General features: G+C 62.0%; 1 protein-coding gene across 3 annotated transcripts in view; it reads left to right on the top strand.

Annotated features, from left to right (window-relative positions):
* The first annotated feature begins 1,349 nt into the window (after nt 1-1,349).
* LRP1 (LDL receptor related protein 1) overlaps nt 1,350-24,212 on the top strand; it is a 78,719-nt gene continuing 55,856 nt past the window's right edge. For 2 of the 3 annotated variants that reach the window (XM_090055880.1, XM_090055881.1), the window contains exons 1-6: nt 1,350-1,525; nt 14,024-14,146; nt 19,259-19,396; nt 21,385-21,504; nt 21,754-21,882; nt 22,212-22,475. In XM_090055880.1, the coding sequence (XP_089912006.1) occupies nt 1,459-1,525; nt 14,024-14,146; nt 19,259-19,396; nt 21,385-21,504; nt 21,754-21,882; nt 22,212-22,475 (841 nt within the window). In that variant the 5' untranslated portion in view covers nt 1,350-1,458. The remainder of the gene's footprint in view (nt 1,526-14,023; nt 14,147-19,258; nt 19,397-21,384; nt 21,505-21,753; nt 21,883-22,211; nt 22,476-24,212) is intronic. The other variant, XM_090055882.1, reaches the window with a different exon arrangement.

Consider the following 24,212-nt stretch of genomic DNA (forward strand, 5'->3'; position numbering starts at 1 on the left):
AGTGTCTTTCACATGAGGAGGGTTGTGGTCCTGTTGCACAAGAAAGTATGCACACCTGTTGCACAAGGGCTGTGTGTGCCTGTTGCATGGGGTGTCTGTCACACGAGGAGGGATGTGGGCCTGTTGCACGAGGAGGGCTGCACACCTTTTGTACAAGGGCTGTGTTGCATGGGGGTGTCTGTTGCACAAGGAGGAATATAGGGTTGCTTCTGAACAAGGTGTGCACACTGGTTGCACAAGGGCTGTGTGTGCCTATTGCACAAGCAGATGTCTGTCGCACAAGGAGGGATATGGGCCAGTCACAGGAGGGGGATGTACTCCTGTCGCACGAGGAGTTGTCTGTCGCACAAGGGCTGGGTGCCTCTTGCCCCCTAGGCTGCTGCCCACCTGGGCGGGCCTGGCTTTGCCAGGAGCCTGGAGGTTTGCAAAACGCCCTGTGGCTCCCACCCAGGACCGTGGCACCTCCTGCCCAGCCAGCCTCAGCAGGGGGGCCGCCCTGCCCTAGAGCCCCCCAGGGCTGATGCACCCAGCCCCCAGCTGCACGGTCGGTCTTGTGCTCTGCTGGGAGGGTGAGCCCCTGCCACCTGACCTGAAATGCAGCTGCCTCTGGGGTGGAACCAGCTGTGTGAGTTGGGGAAGGAAGGCTGGGTCCTTCAGTGCCTGGGGGGAACGCGGGGCGGGGGGGGGGGAGGTGCTGTCATTAGTCTCCAGGGGAAACAGAGCAGCCCTAAGGGCTGCCAGGCCCCTCCATGCAGGGGAGGGATCCTCTGCCTATCCCTGGACTCCTGGGTTCCCTGTACTGCTGCAACCCCCCCCCCCCCGCCAGACCTGGGTGCAAGTGTCCTCCCCAGAGGTTGGCTGGGTTTTACTGGTGGGGGGGGGGGCGCATCCTGGCTGCAAAGTGCAAGCACTATCACACTGCACGGGGTCAGGTAGCCCCCCCCTTGCACTATCACACTGGGAGGTTAGGCAGTCCCCCCCTTGCACTGTCATTCTGGCAGAGTGGTTGGGCAGCCCACCCCTTTAAACTGTCACACTGCAGGAGGTCAGACAGCCCCCCTTCACTATCACACTGGGGGGGTCAGGCCCCCTCTTGCACTATCACACTGCAGGAGGTCAGGCAGCACCCCCCGCACTATTGCACTGGGGAGGGCTCAGGCCGCCCCCTTGCACCATCCCACTGGGGCGGGCCTAACCCCCCGGTCGCAGAGCTCCCCTGGGCCCTTCGCACACCCCATCCCCTCCCTCTCCGCGCATGCGTGGTCCGCGCCCCCCCCGCCCATGACGTCAGGCAAAGGCGGCGCGAGCCCCCCCGCCCCTCACGGAGCCGACCCCCCCCCCCCCTCGCCTCGCGCCGCCCCCCGCTCGCAGTGCACCGGGCGTCCGCGCGGAGCGGGTGGGGGGGTCCGGCCCGTGCATGAGCCCGCAGTGAGGAGCAGCCCCCGGCCCGGCCCGGCCATGCCCGCCCGCGGCCCCGCGCTGCTGCTGCTGGGGCTGGCGGCCGGCCTGTGCCTGGCGCTGGACGGTGAGTGCCCCGCGCGGGGCCGCGGCTTTGTCGCGTCTGCGACCCCCGGGGCCGGGGCCGGGGGCGTTGGCAAGGCCCCCCGGGAGCCGCCCTCCGTGGGCCGGGCTGATCTGAGCCCCCCCAGGCTGCGGGGCTTGGGCACAGCGGTGTCGGCAGTGCCCCCCTCGGGAGGGACCCTCCGTGGGGCGTGAAGTGGGAGCATTGCACCCCCCGGCCCGGCTGGGGGGCTTCAGGACAGGGGTGTCTCCAAGGCCCCTCCCGGGTGGGGCAGGGATCTCGGACCCGCCCAGGCTGGGGGGCTTGGGGGTAGGGGTGTGGGCAAGGCCTGCCCCGAAGCAGGAGTATTGGACCCTGCGTGGGTGCCCCCGTCCTTGCACCGCTGGGTGCCCGGGGATGGCGGGGGAGACCGAGGCCCTGGGCTTGAGGGGGCTCTGCCATGACAGGCGCTCAAATGGGGCGGGAGGAGCTGGATTTGCCCCCCCACCCCAACTCTGATTGGTGGGGGCCGGGGGAGGCAGGTGATGGGCCCCCCCCCGGCCTTTGGGAAGGAATCTGCCCCCCCCATCAAATCCCCCCTCCCGGCGCTGCATTGCGCCGCTGTGCGTGACATGGCATCTCCCCGTGGCCGAGAGGGGGAACGGCCAGGAGGGTCCTGGGGGCCCTGGCCCTACGGCAGGGGGACATCCCTTCGGTCGCGGGGGCTGGGTTGAGCCCCCCTGCACCCCGGTCTGGCCGCAGGGCAGGGGAGAAGAGAGTGTGGCTGAGCCCCATGGGCTGCCGCTTGGGTCCTCTTTTCCAGCTGGCCGCTGCTCCCCTGCATCACGCACGGCTGGGGCGACACCAGCCTGCCCAGCTGGGCCCCAGTGTGGGGGGTGGGGAGGAGACGGGACAGCACCTCTGCTTTCAGGCGATGAATTTTGGGCATCTTCCAGCCTCCCCCCCGCTCCACTTGCTCCCTGCGGGGCCGCAGTTGGGGCTGTACGCATCTCCGCTGGGTGGTACGGGGGATGCTCCGTCGCTTTGCACTCTCCTGAGACCGGGAGCAATCAGGGAGCAGTGTGGCACCATGGGCTGGGGTGGGGGGCAGCGGGGGTCATCCAGGGTCATGCAGGGAGCGGGGGGTGTGGGGGGCTGAGACCTAGAGCCCAGCAGAGGCTGCTCCTTGCTGGGGTAGAGCGGGGCCGGTCGTTGGCTTCCCGGGCGGCACAAGAACATGGGCTGCAGGCTCGGAGGGTGCTGCGGATGGGGCTCAGCCGCAGCCGGGCCCAAAGCTTCGTCTTGAGCAGGCGGGGGCTGCTCGCCAGACGCCCACAGGGTGTCCGAGGCCTTCTCTTGGCTTTGGAGCATTGGGGAAACTGAGGCACAGGGCTGAGAGGTGCTTTGGTGTGACCCTGGGCTCCCTGGCTGGCGCTGCCTCTGCTGGGTGTGACCAGGGCCAGGGACCAGACAGGAGGGGGGGCACAGTTATGAGTGGGGGGGTGACGACTGTCCAGCGGGGACAATTGGGCCTGTGCCACTGCCCCCCCCAGGGTTCGGTGCGGTGATGGACGCAAGCCGAGGAGGGGGAAGCTGGGGGAGGGTACTGTCCTTGGCTGGTCCAAAGCCTAGCGAGCTTAATGAGTAATGGGGCTGGCAGCCCCTCAGCATGGGGCATACTGGGCAGCCCCCCAGCTGACGGGCAGGGCTGACTGTGTGGGGAAACTGAGGCATGGAGCAGGCTCTGCTGCTCCTCACCGAGGAGTCCTGCCCCCTCCCCCCCACCATGCCCTGCTCCAGGGACCTTTCTTCCTTATCAGTTGTTTGATTAGCCGGGTTTGGGGTGAGCTCCTGGGGTGGGGGTCTGCATGCAGAGGAGGCAGGAGGCAAAGTCCAGGGGCAGGAGGGGGCAGCTGCCCCCCTCCCTGTGGCACAAAGGACATGAGCAGCCAGGCTCCCCCCCCATGGTGCCAGGGGGCTGGTGCAGGAGCTGGTGACGTGTCCCTGGGCGTGGGTGGGGGCAAATCAGGCCCTTCTAGTCCCCGAACCTGGGAGCTGAGGGGGGCCAAGATGGGGGCGGGGGCAGCTGCGTCTGCCTGGCTCTGCCCTGATTGCTGCACCCTGGGTCACTGGCCTGGTCCTTTCTTCGTCTTCCCTTTGGTCTGATTTCACTTCTCCTTCTCATCCCCCTGCCCTCGTGCCTGGCTCTTTCTCATGCCACCAGGAAGCCACAGGGTATTGCCCCCAGCTCAGCCCGTGCTCTTGTCATCTCAGGAAAGATCTTGGGCTCATCCCTAGTTTTCCCAGGCGGCTGGAGCCTTTTTTAGGATGGTTGACAAAGCGGGGACCGTGCCTGTGCCCCCAGCGATGTCTGTGCAGGGTACCCAGCACCCCAGCCCAGCCCCCCACACCCTGAGACCATGGGTTGGGGGTCCCTCTCAGGGTGTCTGGGGCCGCGGCATCCCCAAGCTTGCCATGTCCATTGAAGGGGTCAACCTCTTCTGGCCTGGCAGAGAGAGGTCTGGGGGGTGGAAGCTCCCCTACACCCCTCACAGGCCCCCGGGAGGTAGATCCATGCCCCGCAGAAGCTGCCAGGGGCTGTGCCTGGCAAGCCGCAGGCAAGGTGCAGGCGTGTGGAGCCCAATTTAGCGCCTGGCAGTGACTCACGTCCTTGGCAGGGAGATTGGGGGGGGGGGTACAGATGCTTGCTTCTGGGGAGGCTGCAGGGCCTGGTCCCTGTTTCTGCCCCCTCCCCACCCTGGGGGGCCTCATCCTGGTGGGCCTGTGGCAGGGAGGGCATGTTTGACCAAAGCGACTTCTTGCCTATCACAGCGCCCCGGGGAAGAAGAGGGGGCTCTGCCCAGAAGACCCTGGCAGGGCCTGATATGCTCCCTTTGGAGAGTTACGGGTGTGGGGTGGAGCGAAAGCAGGATGCTGTGACGTCTGGAGTGGGGGGGGGGTGTTTTGCTGCCATCGCAGGGCCCTCAGCACTTGTGCAAGCTTGGGGAGGGTGGGGGGAATGCTTGTGCAAACAGGGGCGGGGACATGGCCCCTGCCAGACACCAGGTTTTGGGAAATCTGGGCACCGCCCAGAGGAAGCACCGGACTGACTCCCTGCAGCCCTGAATCCCTGGCTGTGTCGTCCCCCCCCCAACCGCCGCAGCACTAGTTGTGCAAGACCCCTCTGGATCCAGCCTAGCCGGGGGTTACAAAATCCCGGCAGGGCAGTTTCCTGCAAATCTCAGCCCCTTGGTGGTGGTGGGGGAGGCCCTGCCATTTCCCTGCTCTGTGCTCCTGGTGACGCCAGCTGTGCTGGGTGCTCAAGAGGGCTGGTAGCACCCAGGACGTTTGCTTGGCTGGTCCCTTCTGTCCCCTGATGCCCCCTGAGGTCGCAGTCTCCAGCAGCCAGGACTACTGGCTTGTGGACCCAGGAGTCCGGGAGCCCATTTTGACCACAAGTGTGCCCGCTTGGCAGGGGGAGAGGAGTCAGGGTGCTGTCCCCTTTCTGTTTGGCAAGAGTGGCAGGACTGAGCTGGGCACGGCGCGGCCCTGGACTCCTGGGTCCCTCTCCCAGGTTGCCTTCCCAGGTTGGGCCAAGAGCCGGGCTGTTGAGGATGTGGGCATGTAATTAACCCCGTGGAGGGAGCTGTTGAGTGGTGCTCAGGCACACTGCTCCCGTGCCTGGTGGGGGGCACTGTTGGGAGCCAGCCTGGGGGGCTCGCTCCCCACACCCCTATGCCCTGACCTCCACGACATCCTGTTTATTTTAGTGTTTCCTGTTGTTTCAAGTGGGGCAGGAGGGGGCTGCGGCTGGGGGTGCGCCTTTCCTGCCTTCAGGCCTCCGTTGCCACCGCGGCCCTGCCTGGTGTGCCCCGTGCCTGGGCTGGACCCAATCTGGCCCTGGCAGCGTCCCAGACACAGCCGGGTCCCCACGGTGCAATGCTCTATACAAAGCAGCTCCCAGCCCCTGGGAGCTTATGACTGTGATGCAAGAGGTATGCAGGAGGGCTGTGCCAGGGCCCAGATACCCCCTGCCCCCCAATGGGCGTTGACTTCCCTGCCCTCTTGCCCACCTCTGGGTCCTGGCAAAGTCTGGGCAGGTTGGTCTCCGGCCGGGCAGCTTGCGGCCCTGCCTTAGCCCACAAAATCAGATTCCCCGAAGCTGCTGCTGGGGTGAGGAACAGGTCCAGCCTTGCACATTTAATCCCCATCCCTGGCTCCCAGGCCAGGCAGCTCCTGGTGATTACTGGGCAGCTTACTAACTCTTGCCGCCGGGAGGTGCTGGGATGCGGGGAGCTTCCCTGCTGATCAGGCCAGGAGCAGCCTTTGCATTACCCTGTGTTGCTTTCCTGTATTCCAGACCTGGGGCAGGCAGACGGGACCCACCCTCTTCCAGTTGGAAGTGGCGGCATTAATTGGCTCTGCTAATTAGCTCCAGGAAGCTGCCACTTAGCCCATGAAAACCAGCTGGAAGCATGAGCCATTCATGGAAATGGCTGTTTGCAAAACGGGGTGGGGGGGTGACGTTTGGGTGAGTTGGGGGGAGATCCTGATTCCCATACTCATTGCCACCTAGTTTCCAGCTGCAGGTGGAAGGTGGCACAGAGCCGGGTCGACCTCTTGGCCTGGTTCTGCATGGCCCACGCTGTGATATGGTCCCGTGTGTGTACAGCGCCAAGCACAGCCCAGCTCCATAACATGACTGGTGGGGATCTCGCGGGGGTGGGGGGGCGCCCTGCAGCCAGACCCACATCCCTCCAAACCCTGTGCCCTTCAGCAGGAGGCTCTGGTGCTTGCCCAGGCACTGGGGGCTGCAGGTGGTTTCTGTGCCCATCCTGGGGCCCCCAGTGTTGCCCAGGTGGTGAATTGCTTCCTCTGGCACTGTCCGCGGGGCCTCGCCATTGTTTGGACTAGGAAAGCCCTCGAGCCGAGTGCTTCCGCCCGGGGCCGGAGGTGTGAATGCCTTCCTGTCCAGGCGTGTGCTCCAGTCACCCTCACTTCTGGGCTGGCAGGAGGGTGGATTAGGTTTGGGGGCCATGGGTTAAAATCCCAGCCTGGCCAAGCACTCTTTTCCCCCATGCATCCTCCGGAGGTGCGGGACGACGGTGCCTCTATCTCCCGGGAGCTCCCGTCTCTCTGTGGCAGGGATGCCCTTGCCCTGCCCATCTGGGCTCCAGGCTTGTGGTGGGGAGGATTTCCTGGTGAGGGCCCATCCATCCTCCCCTTTGGGAATTAGAAGAGGGCGCAGGGACCCCCCATCACCGGTGCCTGGCACTGCAGGGCTCGGCCAGCCGGGACTGGCAGAGGTGCCAAGCTGGGCGGGTCCGTCTGCTCCGTGCCCCAGACCAGACATCACAGCATAGGGTTCCTCCTTGTTCCTTCCAGCCGGTTATAAACAGCCCCATTGGCAGCCAAGCCCCCCCATGCCGGCCGGGGCAGGGCAGTTGGCTTGAGCGCCCTTGGCCCGGGCCAAGAAGCCGGTGGTTTGCATCCGGGGCTGGGGCGGAGAAGGGTGGGGAGCCTGCGTGTGCCTGTGACTAGGTGTGCATGTGTGTGCATCCGTGTGCATGAGCAGAACACGTTTACAGCATGGCGAGGGAGGTTGTGGGCTGCTCTGGCAGTTCCGGGGCAGGGGTGTCAGGTGCTGCAGATCCAGGGGCAGAAAGCAGCTGGGCCAGGGTGCCTGTGCCCAGTCTCCCGGGGCTCCGGCCTCCCTGCTTGCCCGTCCCACCTGGACTGTGGTCCCTGCTCACACAGCTGCTCTTGGGGCCATGGAGCCAGCTGGAAGGGAGGCAGCTGGCACCGACAGCATTGGTGGGGGGGCGTTGCCTCTGTCTGAGCTCTGAGATCGAGTCCCCGTCCCCCCCACCAGCCACTGGGGCCGGGACGGGGGGTGGGAAGCCTGGAGATTCCTCCCGGCTGCACAGAAGGGGCTTTAAAAGCTGGAGGCAGAAGGAAAAACAAGGGAAAAAATGACCCTGGCAGCGGCTTTGCTGAGGAAGCGTCTGTTTGTAGCAGCCACAGCCCCCCCCCCCGGGGCCCGGCGTGGGTGCTGCTGGCTGGTGCAGGGGTTTGGAGGGGGGGGAGAGCATTTGCACGCGTCCCCTGGCATTCGGTGTCCTTTGCACACGCGTGCACACGCCCGCGGTGCCCGCGGGAGGGTTTCCTAGCTACCAGCTCTGCTTCTCATTGCAGCCTTTGCAGCTCTGAGCCTTTGCCTCCCCGCTTTTCCCCCCACAGCTGAGCAGGGTGGGGGCATCTCTGCTCTCCCTGCCTGGAGGGACCCCCACCCTTCCCTGCCACTGGGGACAGCCCCCTCCTGCCTGTGTTGGGGGTGGGGTTCAGAGGTCGCTTCCTAGCCCTGCTGTGCCTTGTCCGGGGGCACGTCCTCCGTACCATGGGGGTGAACACAGCCCGTCTGCATGCCCTGGAAGCTGGTCAGGCAATTGCCCCAGGAACACGGGCAGCACCAGGCGTGGGGTAGGGGGCTGCGGCTCTGGCTGTGCCATCTGTGGAGGATTGCAGCTGGGGGGGTGGGGGGCACACGAGCCCAGGGGAACTCATTGGTGCACATGTGTGCGTGCACATGCTCTCGTTTGATGCACGGGGCATGCCGCTGGATTTGTCCTGCCCCCCTCCCCAGCCCTGGAGCTACGCTGCGGGATCAGGGCGCTGAGGACGAGCTCCCAGTGTGTGCTGTACCCCATGGGGGAGGGGCTTCAGGGTTGCTGTAGTCCCCAGAGCTGGGTGCATTGGGACTGGACAGTCACAGGCTCCTGATGCCCAATGGCCTGATGGGTCTGTGCCCCCACCCCATTATTTGCCCTGGGGCTCCTTCACCTTCATGGGGGCGGGGGGAGCCCAAGGCCTTGTGCGACGCTCAGGTCTCTGTGGGTTTATCAGGAGCTTGGTGTGTTCTTGGCGTGTGGGAGCGGGAACATGGCGGGCTGTTCCCCAGGGACAGGATGTCTCCTGTTCCTGGGAGGGGGGCTTTTTGAGGGCTCCCCCGAGCAGGTCCTCAGCCTCCTTGATGCCAGCTCCTAGCTCTGGCACTGTTGGGGGAGAGGGTTGGGCCCCGGCTCCCCCCTGCCTGGGGCAGGGTGAGGAGCTGGGGCAGTTGGCCGTGACCCCAAACAGGATGCACTGGTTGGGGGTGGCTCCGCCCCGCGCCCTGCATGCCCCCCCGCCTGCACCGTGACTCAGCCGCACAGATGAAATGCCTATTAATCCAGAACGCAAAATTGCTTTATTGCCCGGAGCCGCGCAGTCTCTGGGGGCCGCGTTATCGGCTCCAGCCGCCGTCCATAAATAACCGGAGCCTCGGCTTCTGGAGATGTGCCTGTCCCCCCATCCCTTCTTGCTCTGTGCCTCAGTTTCCCCTCCTACCCTTTGCCTGTTTCGGGAGCTGTCTTCCTTGGTGCTGTCACACTACACCTAGCAGGTGCGACACTAGAAACCTGGGGGGGGGTCGCTGGCCCCGGGACCTTGCCCTCTGTTAGAGCTGGGGGTGCTACTGCTGTGCTCTCGTGAGACCCAGGCCCCCTGCGCTGAGGGGCACTCTGCTTGGGTGGGCACCGGCGTGGGGGGCACCAGGGCAGGGGATGCTTTTGTGTCCAGCGGGAGCAGCCCCTGAGCTGACGGGGAAGCTGCTGTAACGTGCATTTCTTGCGAGGTTTCGCTCCTTTTGCAAGCCCCCACCCTGGGAACAGAGTCCAGGCGTCCCGACCCCCATCCTCCCCGGCTGCCTCCTGTCGTCCGGGCCGGAGCTTTCTGCTTTCTCCTTCTCTCCCGCTTCTCCTCCAGCGCCCAGAGAGCACGACCCTGGGGGCAGCACAGAGGCTGCAGAAACATCTCGGGCCCGATCCTGCGAGATGGGCTATGAGAGGGGGCCTGGCGCTGGCTGTCAGGACTCCTGGGTTCCTTTCCCGTCTCTGCTAATGGCCTCTTCAGCTTTGCAGCCTTGGAGAGACCCCCGGAGTTTCCTTCGTGGCTGCCTTTAGCCCTCTGAAACGGGCCGAAGCGCCTTCCCTGGCGGTGAGGCCAGGTGGATCTGGGGGCCTGGTGTGGGGCCCCCCTGGGCTCTGGGGTCCCAGTGCCTTCAGTGCCAGGGAGAGGCCCTTGAGGTGCCCCCCTGTTTCCCATCTTTGCCCTGGCCACACGCCTGTCTCCGTCCCCAGTGGCATTTTGCTTCTGTCTGGATGGCGAGGCCAGAGCGGACCAAGATGAAGGCCCCGTGGCTTTCCAGTGGCTGCTGGACTTGAAAGGAGAAAGCGGGGTGTGTGGGGTGGGGGGGCGGGAAAAGTCTGGATTTTAAAGCCAATATTTGCTTTGCAATGGAAGCCGCCTCTCCTCTCCCCTCCCCTCCCTTCCCTCCTCCCCCCTCCCCAAACAGCAAATACCTGCGGCTTCTGCACATGGGAATGATTGCACGCGGTAACAGCAACGTCATTCATGGAGGCTGGCGTGGCAGGGCCGGCCCGCGGGTTCCAACCGGGGCCGCAGGAGGAATGGCAGGAATGCAATGAACCCGCTCAGAAATCTGGTGGGGTTCCCCCCCTCCCTTCTCCAAACCGTGACTCTAGATTTTTCGACTGGGTTTCTTAAATTTTCCCTTTAAAGCCCCAGCCTCATTTCCGAAAGTCGCATTGACCTTGGCTGCAAGCTCCTGAACCCTGTGGGCTTTTAGTTGGACGTGTTTCGCGTCTCAGAGCCGAGGAGGAGGAGGAGGGCCGTTTCTGGGAACTTTGGAAAGAGCCCCCTTGCCCCGTAATTTCAGGTCAAAGAGGTTGGGGCGGGGGCGGTCTTTGGAGCAGTGGTAGGAGAAAGGTCCCAGGTTTGGTCTACGTAAGACCTGCCATGGACCTGGGGCAGATGATAGCTCCGTGCTGCCCTGTCTCCTGCGTCCAGGGCAGGGAGCGGGAGTTGGAAGAGTGAGCGAACAGGGTATAATGGGGCTTTTTCCATTGTTTCCCACCCCTCCAGCCCCCGACAGGCTCCAGCATTTCAGGTCTAGGATGCTCAGGTCCAAAAGTTGTATCCCCCTGCTCAATAGCCACCGCGGCCCCCTTCCTCCAAGGACGTGGCCAGTCCCTTTCTTAGTCCCAAGCCTCTGTAAAGCCTGGAACGGGCTCGTGTTCATTGAATGAAGCATGTCAATGTGCTTAATTGCTTCTGCTGGATTGAGACCGGAGGCCTCCGTCCCAGGAACGCCCCCCCCCACCCCCCAGCGATGCAGACATGCCCCGCAAATGCAATAAGTGGCTTTTTCTGGTTGCCTGACAGGATCGTGGCCGGCTCAGGGCTTGGGTGCAGAGGAACCAGGTGGTTTTTAGAGGCTTCTGCCTGGAGCTGGTAGAGGGGGAGCATAGCTAGAGCCGCAGCTCATGGAAAATACCTCGTACTCCCCAGCTGGAATCAGAGCCCAGGATCGCCCCATGGGGATGGGAGCCGGGCCCTTGAGAAGCCCGAACCCCTTCCAGGAGGCGTCGGGGGCCGTGGCTCTCGGAAAGGGGTCGGTGGGGGGCCGGGTTTGGCCAAGACCTGTCAGCCCGGCATGAATAGATCAATTGAGAAGAGCCGGGATTGCGTCTCCGGCTTCCTCCCGGCCGCGCCGTTCTCCGTCTCCGTGCTCACTGGCAGGCAGGCGGTCGCGACGTGACTGCAATGATGTGCGTGGCCTTAGCATTTCGGTCACATGGCAGGACACGCGGACCGCGTGGGGCACAGTGAAGTGGCCTGAAGACCTTGCTTTTCCCTTCCCCTGCTCCCCTGGGGACTGGGGGGCAGCCGTTGGCATCCAGCATCCCCCCCCACACCGCCCTGTGCCGCAACCCCGGGTTAACCTCGCCGGAAACGCTGCGCTGCGTCAGGTCTTAAATATTAATGCGCTGGGGCGGGCGGGCGGCTTAGCAGATGGCCGGAGCAGACAGAGCAGCCGCCGGCCTCCCACAGCAGGGAGGACTCTGACCCGAACCAGGATGGGGGGGTAGGGGGGGAGTCTCAGAGACGGGCAAAGGAGGGACGTGACCTCCATCAAGGTGGCTCTGCAGCATCGCCCCGTGCACCCACACACACGGACGCGGTTTGCAGTGAGGGAGCTCGCTGGCACCCCGGGCCGGTCCCGGGGCCGTGTTGCTTGGCACAAAAGAAAGGGAAAAAAAAGTTGCATCGTCCACGCCAGCCTGCGAAGGGGTGGGTGGGGAAGAGGGGAAAGGAAAAAAAACACAAACCCAAAAACCCTCAGGAATGCAGAGTCGAATTCGTGCTTTTCCCTTTTTTCCCCCCCCTTGGAACATCTGTTTTGCAAATCAGGCTCGTTGCAAGCCGGATTTATTGCCAGCCCCGTTTCCTTTCCAGAGCTGCAGGCAGCCGCCTCCCCCAAAGAGAGAGGAGAGGCCGAGGCAGGGCCTGGCTGGGAAAACCGGATGGTTACCTGTGTTTGGGGGGCTCTTCCCTTCACCCTTTGAGCCCTTTAAAATAGCAATGTCAAACCCTAAAGCAGCTGGCGGGGTTTTAATGGGGTCTTTAAACCCAAAGGGAGGCAGAGGCGGGGAGAAAGACAGACACCCCCCACCCCGGGCAGGACTGAATCCCCCCCGGCTGCTGGTTTGGCAGGCTGCAGTGCTCGGAGCTGTATGTCCTCAAGGAAAAAAAACACAGTCCCTGCCCCAAAGGGCTTCCAGTCCAAGCCTGGCTTGTTCTCGATGCATGAAGAAGAAGAGGGATTCGACCCCGGCTCGCCCAAGTCCCTGCCTGGCTTCCCCACACAGTCTCAATGGAGCCTCTTCATAGGCGGCCGAGAAAAGAGGATGCTCATTCTTCCGCCGCCACAACTCGCGCGCGGCATCTCCACTGACTGCTAAAGAGGAGAGTGCTTTCGCAGCTGGGCCGTGCCCGCGGTCTGAGCCGCCTATTATCCCTGCCGTAAAGGGTTCATTATTCCCCTCCGCTCGCATCTGCCCGCCTCTGAAAGAGTGGCTTGGCTGGCGGCGGGCGCCCCATGAACAGGCACCTTCTCTGGTTGCCCACCTGGCCTTTCGGGAGTGTGTCTGCAGCTTCCACGGGGGGGTCGTGATGGAGAAACGTGCCTGGTTTGCTATCTTGGTAGTATGCAGGGCTTTAATATCCCCCTCCCAGAGCTCCCCAGGCTTTATCTGAGCCCCCGGAGCCCAGAGGTGTTGTAGAAAATCCATCCCCAATGCTGAAATGGGCTTAATCCTAGCTGAAGGATGAACGGGGCCAGGGCTGGGGATCCCTGGACGTAGCAGACCTTTAGCAAAGCTTGTCGGGCTTCACCATGACATCCCAATGCTGCAAGAAGTGTCCAGACCTCCTTGGTGTGCTAAAATTGCCTCTGTCTCCCTGTCTGGGCGGGCCCGGGCAGCTCACACGTGTGCGGCATGTGTCAAGTGTTGGGGAATCGGTTCCGTTCCCAAAAGAGGCAGGTGCCTACATGCCCTTTGCGACCACCTCTGTCCCGGGGCTGGCGCCTCTCTGAGACAAGCCAGTCATGCCACGATCAACTCTTGCTCCCACTGTACTGATTTTCCCCCCTCGAGATGGGAAATCAGGCTGGTGGGGGTCTGGCTCCCTGACCCATCTGGGCTCAGGCTGGCTCCTGCCTTCCAAATACCGCATGCGAAGGGCACTGTCATCCGGCAGGGTGAGGCAGATCCTCTGCTCTGCTGCTGCCCAGCTGTGGGATACTGGGCTGTTTAGGAACTCTCCCGTGCCTCAGTTTCCCCTGCCACTCTCTGGCTGCTTCATCTCTCTACCTCTCGACTTTATGCTAAACAGGAGGTGCAGAGCTAGAGATGATATTGATATGATATAATATTGTTTTCCGAGTATTTAAGGTGGTCAAATCAATGATATCAGGTTCACCCAAAGAACCTTGCTGAGCTAGAGATGAGGCAGGCAAAGGGCGGGAGGAGAAACTGAGGCTAGTCGCATTCCTCATGGGAAGCTGTGAGTCGCATCCGCATTTGACCCGCCATGGGACCTCAACCCCAAAGCCACCTTGCTGTGTGGCCTGCCTGGCACAAGGACGAGAGTTGGTGATGCTTCTGCTTGGAGAGGCTCCTGGCATGGGCGGCTGAACTCGTGTACATGTGCATGGTGCCTACACGCGTGTGCCCCAGTGCCTGGTCGGCTCTTGTGCGATCGTTCGGACTGAAGCGAAAGTGGTGTCTCACTTGTTTTTTCCTGGGGGTTCCTGAATGATTTTTCTTTTGCGACCTAGTGCTAAAAAGAAAAATGTGCCTGCCGTAGGCTCCCCGGCACTAATTTAGAAGATCTTTAAAGTCATTAGCGCATCCTGGATCTCTGTCTTCTCACAGTAATTAATGATCTAGTTTCCCCCTTTTTTCTTTTGTCTGCAGGGGCGAGACTGGTGGATCCCAAACCTCTTTCTCCTTTAAAAGCAACTCCCCAGCCCCTTGAAAGGCAGCTTTGGTGTGTTCCAATCACTCATCCCCAGGTTTTACGTTGATTTTTTTTTGTCTTATTTCTTCTTTCATGTAGCCCCGAAGACGTGTAGCCCTAAGCAGTTTGCATGCAAAGATCAGATAACGTGCATCTCTAAGGGCTGGCGCTGTGACGGGGAAAAGGACTGTCCGGATGGCTCTGATGAATCTCCTGAGATATGTATGTATCCCTTTTGTTCCTAAGGTTCCTATTCCTTCTGTTCTTACGGACAACACCGGGACAGTTTGCTACCTCGCTCCTTTTCTTTCCGTAGAAGGTCGGGGCATGCACCTTTTCGTGTCAGCTGCAGTGCACATATAAGCCGTCCATTCATAACCACTTCTCTCCCGTTTAACCCAGTGCTGCTTGAACCTGCTGCACTCTAAAGCTAGTCTGGCTCCTGGGAGCCCCTGTGCTCCTGAGGAAATGCAGCATCACTCCCCATGGTCTGTATTTGTGTTGGGGTGGCAGAAAGAGGAAGCTGAGGTTTCTGCAAAAGCCTCTTACGTCGGGAAAAAAAGGGAAGCAACGCAGGGGTTTTGGCTTCCCCAGTGGGGAGGCACTTTGGTGGCCAGCACTTTGCTGTTGCATATGCACAATGGGACAAAGCTGGGGTGGGGGGGGTGCAGGAATAACTGCAGGATGGAGGAACTGGGGTGTTGCATGCACCTCGCTGGAAGCAGCTGGAGAGGGGACTTCCTTGTTGCATGGGCAGCCCTAGTCCCCTGCAGCTTGGAGAGGAGCTAGGAGGTCTCTGAACTCCAGGGTTTGGGGTCTGAGGTTAGACGTGGCCATTGTGTCCCACACAACCATGGGGATTTGAGTTTGGCAAAACCCTCGAAGCAGAGGCAGCTTGGAAAGGGCACACGGCCCTGGAGGTCCTTCCATTGAGGAGCCCCCTTGTAGCTCATTGTCTCTGCAGGTAGGCTGGATGTGGGCCGGGGCCAGGGCCATGTCCTTGTAGCTGAAAAGGGGCAGGGGGCTCTGGGAACAGCTCAGGAACCCGGGGGGGAGAGGAGGGGCTTGGGCAGAAAGTGAAGAGGCTGAGCCAAGGAGGAGACGGGGCATGTCTGTGTGTAAGCATGTGTGCACAGGTGAAGGCGTGTGCACAGGCTCTGGGGGCCTCTGCGGGGCTTTGCCCGGAGTGTATACATAGACGTGTATCAGCGTGGGCCCTTGGGGGTATGTGTGATGCATGTGTGAAGGCACGTGCGGGTGTGCATGTGCAAGCAGGTGCAGGCTTGTGTCTGAGTGTGTGCAAGCATGTGTGTGGGATGGAGAAACAGGAAAGGAGCCACAGCAAACAGAACCTACCTGCTCAGGAGGGTGGAGAGCTTGGTCCATGTGTGTGCTGAGCTGTGGGCTTGTGGGGACTGTGGGTAGACACCTGAGGAAGTTGGCCTGATCCGTGCCACGGTGGCTGGAGTGGGTTTGGGCTCCTGGGGTCTGTGCCCAGCCTTGACACGGGGCTGTGACTGAGAGGATTGGAAAGCACTTGTGGTATTGTGGGGGTAGGTGTCCTGCGTGGCTTGCACCCTTGCTCCCAGACAGATGCCCGCGTGGCCGATCATTCCTGCCCATGCTGGATGTGGTAGAGGATGCAGGCTGGGCTCCTCACAACAGCCGTGTGTGCGTGTGAGCTCACTGGACCTTTATTTATGTGTGCACACGGGCCCCCCATAACAGCTTTATCTGTGTATGTATGCATGCGAGCGCCTCACAACAGCCATGTGTGTATGTGAGAGAACTGTGAGCATCCGTATCCATGTGTGCACATATGTGCACACGTGTGAGCTCCTGACAGCTTTGTATGTACATCCGCTCCTCACACCAGCCTTCTCTGTGTGTGCATGTACATATGTGCATGAGCACATGTGGGTGTGCATGTGAGCTCCTCACAGCAGCCTTATCTGTGTGTGCCCACTTATGTGTGCACGGGAGCTCCCCACAACAGCTTTACTCGCACGTGAATGTGCGTGAGCTCCTCACAACAGCCATCTGTGTGTGCGAGCTCCTCACAACAGACTTATCAGTGTGCATGTGTGGTGCCCAAATCCCTTTGGCTCTGGTTTTTAAGTGTCAAATGCTCTCAGGTCCCCCTGTCCTCCCCCAGCACTAACGGCGGCTCCACCGGAGGTCTCTGGGCTGCGGTGCCTGGTGCTAGGCAAGCTGATGCCATGGTGGCAGGGTGAGGGTGTGGGACTGCCCCACTGGTTTTGGGGGGGGCATGGGACTGCCACACCGGGTACCCGGGATGTCTCTGATGCTGTGGGGGGCTGGTCTGCTGTTTTTTCAGCCTCAGTTTCCCCGCCTGCAAAGCTGCTTGGGGTGTACTGATGGTAGGGAGCAGATGGAGTGGGCGTGTGTTGTGCACACGCACATGCGCGCACCGCAAGCTGTATCACACCCCCACCCAGGCTGTGTTATACACACCCACACCCATCCCTGCCTAGGCTGTGCTACGCACACGCACACACCCTCACCCAAGCTGTGTTACACGCATACATCCATATCCGTCCCCACCCAAGCTGTATTACACACACACACACACACACACACACACACACACACACACACACACACACACACACACACACACACACACACACACACACACTCCGGCCCAAGCTTTATTACACATACACCCATCCATCTGCTCAAGCTGTATTACAGAATTACAGACAAGCGCCCACATACCCTGCTTAAGCTCTATTACATATACACCTCCAAGCTCTATTACAGCCCCCAGCTTTTTTACATGCGCACTCCCCCCCGAGCTGTATCACACATATACACATACAACCCCCCAAGCTGTATTGCACATGTGCATGTGTGCGTACACACACACACATACCTGCTCAAGCTGTATTACACTTACACCCCCAAACTCTATTTCTCCCCAGCTTCATTATATGCATACACCCCCTGAGATGTATCTCTCTCTCTCACACGCACATGCACACACCTGCATAAGCTATATTACACATACACTTCCCCACGCCCCCCAAGCTCTATTACAGTCCCAGATTTATTACAACTTCCAGCCTCTATTACACACACCTCCTCTCTACTACACATACACACAAACACAGACACAGCCAGTTACACGCACATGTGCACAGCCTTTTGTTATGCACACGCATCCAATTTCTGTTACGGACCCACCATCCTGTTTATGCACACACAAGCACATACACCCCGTCTATTACACACACACACATCCAGCCTCTATTACATGCATGCCACCACCAAGCTGTACTGCGGGCTCAACAAGGCTCTGTTACGCCCGCCTGCCCCCTCCTATGTTGCGTGGCTCAGCCGTTCCACGATGCTGCCACCAGGTTGGTCCTCCCCAGCCCTGGTCGCATTGGTGCAGGCCGTGGGGGCTGGGAGCCCTGCTGCTGCCTGTGTGATGACAGCCCTACCGGGGAGATGCTTTTGTCTCTGCCCACGTGCGCTGGGGGCCGGGAGGGGGAGGGGGTCGTGCTTGCTTGAAATGTCAGGATTTGATTTTTCTTTTAAATGTGCAAAGGAAAAGCTGCCAAGGTTTGATGGAGGGCGGGAGGGAGGGGACCGGCGGGAGCTGCCAGTGCAGGAGGCTGGTTTTCAGGCCTCTTCAATTGGGCCCCCCAAAATTTGAGGCAGCTGAGCTCGGCCCCTTCCCCTTCCTGAGCATCTTAGCCTGGTGGGGGGTAATGCCTGCCTGGCTTGAATCTCTTCTCTCTTCCCCGCCCCACCCGGCTCAGGGCCAAATCTTTATCTGGCGAGAACCACCACATTGGTAGTGGCCTTTGGGGGGGGCAAGCAGCTAATCTGGGCTGAGTTTCGAGCTGAACCCAGGCGTCCTGTGCCCCCTCCCCCGCTCCAGCCAAAGGCTGGCTGGAGGGGTTGAAGGCCGGCCCCTGGAAGCAGCTGGGACCATGGACATCCAGCCTCACCAGTCCCCCCTGCCACAGAGGCTTTGCCCCAGCCCTGGTTCAGTCTCTCCCTGCACCACCAGGGTTTTAGCTGCAGGCAGGAGCTTGCAGAGAGGGTCCTCAGTGCTGGGAGCGGCAGGCAGGGAAATGGGCACAGGCAGCTGTGAAGGAAGTCGGCTGGGAAATGTGCCGGGGCAGGGAGCAGCCCCGTGGCTGGGGGGGGAGGGTCATGTGTGCAGGTACATATGTGTGTGTACCAGCATCAGTGTTTATGTCCGTGTGTGCATGTAGCTGTATATGCATGCCCCCTCCACACCTTGCTGAGTGCCAGTCTGTCCCCTGCCAGGCTTTGCCCCTGGTCCTTTCTCTTCCTGGGTGCCCACTAGCAGTGATCAGGGCAGGGGACTCCAGGGGGTCCTGACTCTGACACAGGTGCCCTGAGTGGCTCTGGGTGAGTCCCCCGGGTCTTTGATCATGCCCCTGACCCATGGGCAGGTACAGGAAGGAGCCCCGGAGTGAGCAACAGGGGCACGAGCAGGCTGCTGAGCCCCTTCTGCTGCAGCGCCCGTGCTCTCTGCCCTGCCTGTTTGCAATTCCCACGTCTGCCCTGGGGCCCGTCCTGCCCATCCCCTGGCCTGGGGGCTAGGCAGCCTGCCCTGCCCTGCCTTGGTCTTGTCAGAGCTCGCGAGCAAAGCCAGCTGAGGCTGGGCGGAAGTCCTGCTCCCCACAAGGCAGAAACCAGAGGGCTCCTGGAGCTGCGGCAGCCCCCAGCCTGGTGCTGTCCCTGGGGGAGCACTGACCTCAGCCCCTGGGAGAAGTGTTAGTGCTGGTTGTGGTGTGAACCTGGCGTGTCCCACGCGGTCATTGGGCAATGCCTCCGGCCCATCTAGTGGGCCCTGGCTGCTCTGCCCACCATGCCCTCCAAGCTGTTCCAACCCAGAGGTGGCTGCAGCCCCAAGTGGGAACTTTGTATAGCAGTTGTTCCCTTGCGTCAGCGGGTCCTGTCCTTCCTGGGGAAGCTGGAAGAGAGGGGAAACTGCTCTGGCGATGGGGGCTGGGGCAGTGTTTGATTTGGGGATGGAGGTGAATTCCCCCTCTTCCACGTGGCTCAGGTTGTTCCCCTGGTCCCAAGGATGTCCGCATGCATCGGTGCCTGGGTCTAACCTTGGGATCTGCTCATGCACCCGGAGACCCGGAGACAGAGGGAACTGCTTGCTGCAGCCCCTGACCCTCCATGCTCCTTATCTGGCTCGTGTGCTCCCTGCCAGAACCTGCTGTGGGGGTAGCGATGCCCTGGCTAGGAGGCAAATGCCCCCAGCCCGGGGCTCCAGGGACTGGCTTCTTGCTCAGCCCTGCTCCTGGTGATGTCTTGCAGGTCCCCAGAGCAAGGTGTCGCGGTGCCAGCCGAACGAGCACAACTGCCTGGGCACAGAGCTCTGCATTCCCATGAGCAAGCTGTGCAACGGTGCCCATGACTGCTTCGATGGCTCGGACGAGGGGCCGCACTGCCGTGGTACGGGGGCGCTGACCAGTGGATGGGGTGGGGGGTGACCTGGAGACTTTCAGGACAGGTCTCCAGTGCTGGCACTAGTGCAGTCCCGTGCAAGGCCCTCTTGCCCAGGCTCAGGGAGCCTGAATCCTAGGCGAGGTCAGTGCCAGCTCATTGGGGGTCCCCAGGGCTGGGCAGAGCCCCTTGCAATGCTGGGTGCCTGGCTCTGTGCTCAGCTCAGGGGCAGGAGCTCTGCTAAGGGTCTGAGCTGAGGCCATCTAGGTTGATGCACCTCAGCAGTAAGGCAGGTGGTGGGAATGGGGATCTGGAGGCCCGGCCAGCTCCAGGGCTGAGTCCTTCTGAGAGTTTTGCCTCCAGGGTTTAGGCAGGGATGGGCCGACTGAGGCCAGTCTGGGCAAGCTGCAAGCTTGAGCCCCTGCCGGGAACCCCTCCCGCAGCTGAGGCAGACGGTGCTCACTGGCCTGGCACCGTCTAGGGCCATGGGGTGGGGGGGCAGGGAAGGAAACTTCATACACCAGCTGGGGGGGGAGGGAGGGGAGCTGTGGGAAGAGGGAGAACCTGGGCGGAAACTACCCAGACAGCCCAGACCCAGACAGGGCGTGGGGAAACTGAGGCACAAGGCAGGAGTGACGTGTCTGTAGGAGAGCAAGGCATGGCTCCGAGCTCCGACACCTGCACCCCTGTGTGTCCCTGTCCCTGTCCCTTTGACTCTGCCTGCCTTGCTGTCCTACGGGGCCAAAAGCCCAGCTTTCTTCTCTCAGTGGTAGAGAGGCCGAGATGCCACGAAAAGGCAGGGGAGACCCCGCTGCTGCCATGCAGGGTGACCTTGGTCACATGGCTGCTCCGTGCCATAGTTTCCCCTCTGCCTGACCTGCCTGGGCCTTGCTCCCTTGGGGCGGGTCTCCCTTCGGGTGAAGGCATTGGCACAGAGCCTGGGCATTGCTGCCTCTACTCATGCACCTGCTCCCTCCTGGAAATGCCTCCTGGCACAGCGGGCGTGCTCCTTCCTGATCTGCCCGCAGCCCAGCCCTGCTGCCCGGGTCCCATGGGCAGGGCAGGGCATGCCGCGACCTGCTGGCGCTGGCGGTGCTCCAGCCTATCTGATGGGTGGGCAGGGGTGGCCGGAGGTGCCCGCAGGGTTGGGGGGCATGCTGTGCCAGATGGGGACAGTCCCCGCTCCTTGGAGTGATGCATCCATGCCCACAAAGCTGGGAGGGAAACTGAGGCACTGAGAGTAGAAAGGACTCACTGAGCAGCTGAGAAGCCTCTGCATCCAGAGCCCCCAACCCCCCGGAGCCCTAGCACAGAGCAGAAGCTGAGCTGGGGCCAGATCCAAGGCCAGGGTTGGAACCGGGAGCTGCTGGGGGGGTTCTCCCCAAGGTCACGCTGCTCTAGAGTGGGTTCCTGGGAGCCCAGGGGTGCCCCCAGCTGCCAACAAAGAGCCCTTTGTGGGCCGCCGGGTGCTTATGCGGTGCACAAAGCCTGCCCCGGCCGCAGCCAGGCCCTTTGTGTGCTAATTGGGCCGTTGGAGATGCTCCCTTCCGCTCGGGGTGTCTCCATGAGGCCACCGCCATGGTCCAGCGGGCCCAGCCTGTTGCCACTGGGGCGTGCGGGGCTCTGGGGTGCCTGGCCCTCTGCACAGCTCCCTTGCTCCTGGCTGGGGGACTGACCCCCTTTGCAAACCGCTGGCTCTGTGCAGATGGCCCCCACAGTCCCAAGTTCAACCTGGGCTGGGCCTGTGGCCGAGTGGGTTTAGAAGGGGTGGAGGGCCGGCCCAGCGGGGAGGAGATGGGCGGCCAAGTTCAGTCCCTGCTGGGGGGGGCGGGGGGGCAGGTCACGGGAGCGATGGGAGGTAGAGGTGTCACATCAGGGTTCCCCAGGCCAGTCCGTTTGCCCCCCGCTCCCCTCAGGCTGCAGCTGGAATCTAGGAGGAGCGACTTGGGGGGGCCCTTGGCGGTGCCCATGGGTGTGACCCCGGCTTCCCTCTGCAGAGCTGCTGCCCAACTGCACGGCCCAGGGCTGCCAGCACCACTGCGTGCCCACGCTCAGCGGGCCGGTCTGCTACTGCAATGGCTCCTTCCAGCTTGCTGAGGACAGGAAGAGCTGCAAAGGTGGGTGCCAGCACCGGGGGTGGCAGGCACTCTGTGGGGCCATGGTCTCATACCAAGCATCGCCCTTTGGTGGCCCAGGGAGCGGTTGCCTGGCAGGGTGCCTCTGCCAGTGGCCGTAGGAAGTAGCCCAGGGGCGCAGGGCGGGGGCTGGACATTAGGAGCTGGGTCCAGCAGGGCTGGATGTATGCGGGGGGGGTGGGGGCTGGAACATGGCGACGCCCATCTGAGCCACCCCCCTCTGCCCCACAGACTTTGACGAGTGCACGGTGTATGGGACCTGCAGCCAGACATGCACCAACACGGAGGGCGCCTACACGTGCAGCTGTGTGGAGGGCTACCTGCTACAGCCCGACAACCGGTCCTGCAAGGCTAAGAATGGTAGGGGGCTCTCGTGACCCGGGCATGTGTGAGGAGGCCCCAGTCTCCCTTGCCACGTGATCTCTGTGCATGCATGCAAGGGGAACTACTGCCCCGTCAACCCCCGTTCCTTGCTGCATGAAACCAGCTCCCTTGGTGGGGGGATCCCTCACCCCCTCCGTGGCTGCCCAGCATTGCTGGCAAAGCCCCGTGGGTCCCCTCACATCTCCCCACGGCTCAGCCTCCAGCCCCGTGGTGTGGCCGTCCTCTGACCTGGGGACAGGGTGGGTGTTGGCATGACGAGGGTTAGGCTGGAGGCCTTGCGTGCTGACTGGATGTGGCCCCCCCAGAGCCCGTGGACCGACCCCCAGTGCTGCTCATCGCCAACTCCCAGAACGTCCTGGCCACCTTCCTGAGTGGGACGCCGGTGCCCAACATTGCGCCCACCAGTGCCAAGCACACCACGGCCATGGACTTCAACTACGTGGAGGATACGGTGTGCTGGGTGCACATGGGCGATGCAGCTGCCCAGACTGTCCTCAAGTGTGCCAAGATCCCCAACCTCAAGGGCTTCGTGGAGGAGCGCTCCATCAACATCTCCCTCAGCCTGCATCGTAAGTGCCGATGCCGCGGCCTGCAGGGGTTGCGTCTCGCTTCATGCCAGCCCCAGTGTCACATCCCAGGGTGGGCAGGGGTCCAGTCGTCATGAGCGATGTGATACGTGGTGTGTCCTCCTGTCTGTCTGCTTGACCAGCCAATTCCCAGGGGATTCGGGCACTCAGCTTTTTTGTAGCCTGGCCTTCAGGGCATCTAATCCCTTTGGGGTTCCTTAGCAGGCTGCTGGGATTCAGGCCCATGGGCTCTGTGCAAGGGTCCCCCTTCCAGCCCTGGGCTCCCACCTACAAGTGGTGATTCAGGTGCAAAGCCACCAGCCCGGAGCGGGGCCACCTCAGGCAGAGGCCACACGAGTCACAGCGGTGGGGAGCAGCTGGCGGCCACCTCCCACCCCCATCTCCACGGCTGTAATGAGCCCAGCTACAGCTGCGCCTCCCATTTGGGCTCATGGGGCTCGCGTCTGGGAGGGAGGAGAGAGGCAGCAGGGAGTCTGGAGCGTGAGCACGCGCGTGGGGAGGGCTGCAGGGTGCAGAGTAGAGGTGCTGAATTCAGCCTCCTTTTCCTGGACTCTGGTTTCGAGCCGATTGCTGTTTCACTCTAGACTGGTGCAGAACTGGAGTGAGCCTTTAGGCCCAGTGATCGCAGGGATAGGGGTTGGCAGAGGCAGTGGTCTAGGATCCAGGAGACTGAGGTTGCTTTTGGCTCTGGCATTGATCGAGGGACTTGGGTCCCTCTTTCCTTTGGGAATAGCAGGGTGGAATGGGTCTTTGCCCTGGCACATGGGCAGGGAGCTGGCATCTCAGCTCAAGGCCCCAGGCAGGGGGCTGGGAGCAGGGAGATGAGAGGCTGAGAGCCCCTTTTGCCATCTCAAGAGGCAGGATCGTGGAGTGAGCCCTGCCCCCAGCCCTGGGGATGCCTGTGGGGGAGCTCAGTCACGTCCAGGCTGAAGCGTGGCCTGCATCGAGACACGTGTGGATTGGTTCTGGCCTGCAGCCTGGCGAGGCCTGGAGTTGGGCAGGACCAATCAAGCCTCTGCCCTTTCAGCTCAGCTCATCACGCTTGTTACTATCCTTAAAGGTCATCCAGGGGAGCCTGAGCCTGCCTCCCCTGGCTCTGCCACTGCTGCCCTGGGTACCCTTGGGCACCTCCCTGTGCCTTGCTAAGGGGGTAGCTGTGCTGCCTGCACTAACAAGGCGCGGATGCCGTGGTGACTGGGCTATGAAAGCCCCTCGGACAGGGCTGCAGCACTGTTAGCCAAGGCAGTGCTTCGCTCTCCAGCCTCGCCAGGGTCAGAGCTGCATGCTGGTGCCTCTGGGCAGTGGGTAGGGGTTTAATCCTTCTGCACTCCCATCCTCCTGCAGCTTTGGGGAGGAGTTATGAGCCACACCCAGCTCTTGCCTTTCCCAGCACCTTTTAATTACGGGCGAATGAAGGGAATCCGTCAGCAAAGCCCTGGTCGTGTCAGAACAGGAGCCGAGATGACTGCTTAATCGGAGTGACAGGGCGGCAAGGGTGGGGGGCAGGCTCTCTGCCAGCAGCTGTGCCTCACCCTGCTGGCTTGTCAGGCTCATTAACATCTGTGAGAGAGTCCAGGAGAGGAAAGGGGGCCGCACCCCACTTCACTCCCCCAGCCTGGGGCGGGGACCAGAGGCTGGAAGTAAAGGGATGTGATGGAAGTGAAGGGACATGACCAAGATGAATCCCCCCCAAAGCAGTGGCAGAGGCCAGCAGCCTCA

This window comes from Crocodylus siamensis, chromosome 6, assembly GCF_052110815.1.
Source record: "Crocodylus siamensis isolate JL-2025a chromosome 6, ASM5211081v1, whole genome shotgun sequence".
NCBI classification, from domain to species: Eukaryota; Metazoa; Chordata; order Crocodylia; family Crocodylidae; genus Crocodylus; species Crocodylus siamensis.